Consider the following 2,654-nt stretch of genomic DNA (forward strand, 5'->3'; position numbering starts at 1 on the left):
CAGTCCTATTGATTCCCTAATATGAGGGAATTCTTTCATCCTGAAATATGTGTTTATATCTCTAGACTCTATTTTAGCATATAGTCTTGGGGGGTAATCCCTTGCTTGTTCTTCAGAAGAAATAATCACCATCGACATCTGTTATAGTTCATAAGTAAATCATAACATAAATCAGCCATAACATAAAACAAACTCATACATAAAGCATAACATAACTCAGCCACAAACACANCGATCTAAAGCACCACTACAAGAAAAAGTGAATATTGTGACGGAAAAATTGTGACCATATGTTCCGTCATAATATTATGACGATTTAGATACGAAAATGTGACGTATTTAAAACGGTCATATATATGTCACTGTTTAGTTATAATATTGTGACCGACTTAAAGGTAACTGATTTTGGTCTCTATTTGTGTCGAATTTGTTACAAAATATTTAGTCACATATATAAATACGGATTTGTAACTAAATAAGGTAACTAAATTATACGGTTTTTGTGACTATATTTACGTCACTTTTAGTTACAAATATTTTGTAACTACGTAGTCAAAATTAGTCACTATTTTAGTTACCTTTGTGTTTAGTCATAAATTGTGACATAGTTATTACCACTTTTGTTACTCCAATTAAATAATAAAATAGTTTCAATAATGGAAAAAAGAGAGAGCTGAAAATACAAATTTTTCCAAAAGAGTTAAAATGACATAAAATAATCTGAAAATTGTTACTCACATTCGTCGTCAGTAGTTAATTCGATATCAGAATTCCCATCTTCAGCGTCTGATCCAACTTCTTCTTCTAGTATTGGATCATCAAGATCTTCTGGTTGACCATCTGGATATAATAGTGTCTCAATGTGCAATGAATCAGATTGGACAACAGAATTAGTGTTATCATGTTGCAGTGCAGTGAAATCCAGATTTTGGTTGACCAATACTTTTCCTCTTGGCTGTATCGTAATTGCTGCTTCCCATTGTTGATCTTTTTCGGCTGAGTCATTCTTGGATATGGAACATAACATACCTGATCTGCTTGTGAAGCCAAAACAAAAGGATCGTACTTTTGATAATGCCTTTTAGCATTAATATCAATGATCCCTGACTTGTTTTTTCGTATACCTTTCCCAATGGTTGAATCATACCAATCACATTTGAAAACCACGACTTTAAGATCAACTGGTCCTGGATAATGCAGCTCATAAATCTCTTTCAATACTCCATAAAACTCAGCAGCTTCTTCACTTGAGCTGGAAGGTGTTACACCTTTCACACAAACTCCATAATTGGCATTCTTTTTGTCTTTCCCATGATCATATGTGTGAAACATATATCCACGACAAAAATACATTGGCCAACTAGTAACTTGAACCATTGGACCATGAGCGAGACTCAACAACCAATTTGGATATGAATTATTGTTCAAGGTATCTTCCACCTGTTTTAGAAAAAAAATGATGTATATTCAACAACCACGATACATGCACATATTTTAAGCTTACAAAAAAAAATCATGTATAATATAAGCTTATCAAAGATGCATGCACATATTTATTTTATTTTATTTAAAAAAACACTTACATGTTTTTGTAACCAGCTTGAATATGTTTTTTCTCTAAGCTCGGTTAAATTGTTTTCAGTAATCCCAGGATTAGTCGCAATCATGCTCTCATCAAATAACCTATATAAATATAAATTCATGAAAAAAAAATTATGATTTATGACACTCAATCTACTAATATATAAATTAAAGTACATATGTGTATATTATTTTTACGTACCTTTCAAATGATCTTAATTGATCGCAGTTCTGCAAAATATATGTATGTGCAATATGATAATCTCTATCTTGGAGCCATATCTGTATTTCTTTACCACTGCCCCTCCCTGCCTGAGAAAATATATCTGGAATTCCATCAAACTCATGAGTATCGTCTTGATTACCTCCATCATAGTGTCGATCTCCTGTTCGATGTTTTGTCTTTATGTGTGGTTCAAAGTAATAAGTACAAAAAGTAGAAATTTCTTCGTTGATGTATTGTTCAACAATCGATCCTTCTACTTTTGCCTTATTTTTTACTTTTTTCTTTAGATGGCCCATGTATCGTTCAAAACAATACATCCATCTAAACTGCACAGGTCCGCCAAGACTAGCTTCATGTGGCAAGTGAATCACCAAATGCTCCATAACATAAAAAAAGGATGGTGGAAATATCTTCTCCAAATTACAAAGAACCATACAGATATTATTTTGCAGCATCACAACACCATCTTTGTGTATAGTTCTTGCGCATATATCTCGAAAAAATAAGCTAGCACCTACAAAAAAAATCAATATATGAATAAAGTTCTAACCATAGAAAATTAAACAGATTAGTGGAGAAGTGTAGTGTTATAATAAGCTAAAAAACACAAAGAACTATAGTGTTATAATAAGCTAATAAAGAACACTAATAAAGAACACTAACACGTAGACCACAAAGAGCTAATAAAGAACACTTGACTCGTCGTTAACGTAACCGTAGTTAACCGTAAACGAAGAGAAGAAAAAACAAACAAACAAAGAACTATAGTTGTAAAAAAAAACTAACACCTACAAACACAACCAACCGGATGATTAACACACCGTCACATAAAAAAGTGCTTAAACAT

The 2,654-nt window shown here is 32.2% G+C and overlaps 1 protein-coding gene across 1 annotated transcript; it reads right to left on the bottom strand.

Moving 5' to 3' along the window:
• Positions 740-2,144, bottom strand: LOC109126558. The gene is made up of 3 exons (XM_019230232.1): positions 1,784-2,144; positions 1,584-1,683; positions 740-1,440 (listed from the first exon to the last, which is right to left on the bottom strand). The coding sequence occupies exons 1-3, from the start codon at positions 2,122-2,124 to the stop codon at positions 805-807; spliced, it is 1,077 nt and encodes a 358-aa protein (XP_019085777.1). The 5' UTR covers positions 2,125-2,144; the 3' UTR covers positions 740-804.

Source organism: Camelina sativa, chromosome 9, assembly GCF_000633955.1.
Source record: "Camelina sativa cultivar DH55 chromosome 9, Cs, whole genome shotgun sequence".
NCBI classification, from domain to species: Eukaryota; Viridiplantae; Streptophyta; class Magnoliopsida; order Brassicales; family Brassicaceae; genus Camelina; species Camelina sativa.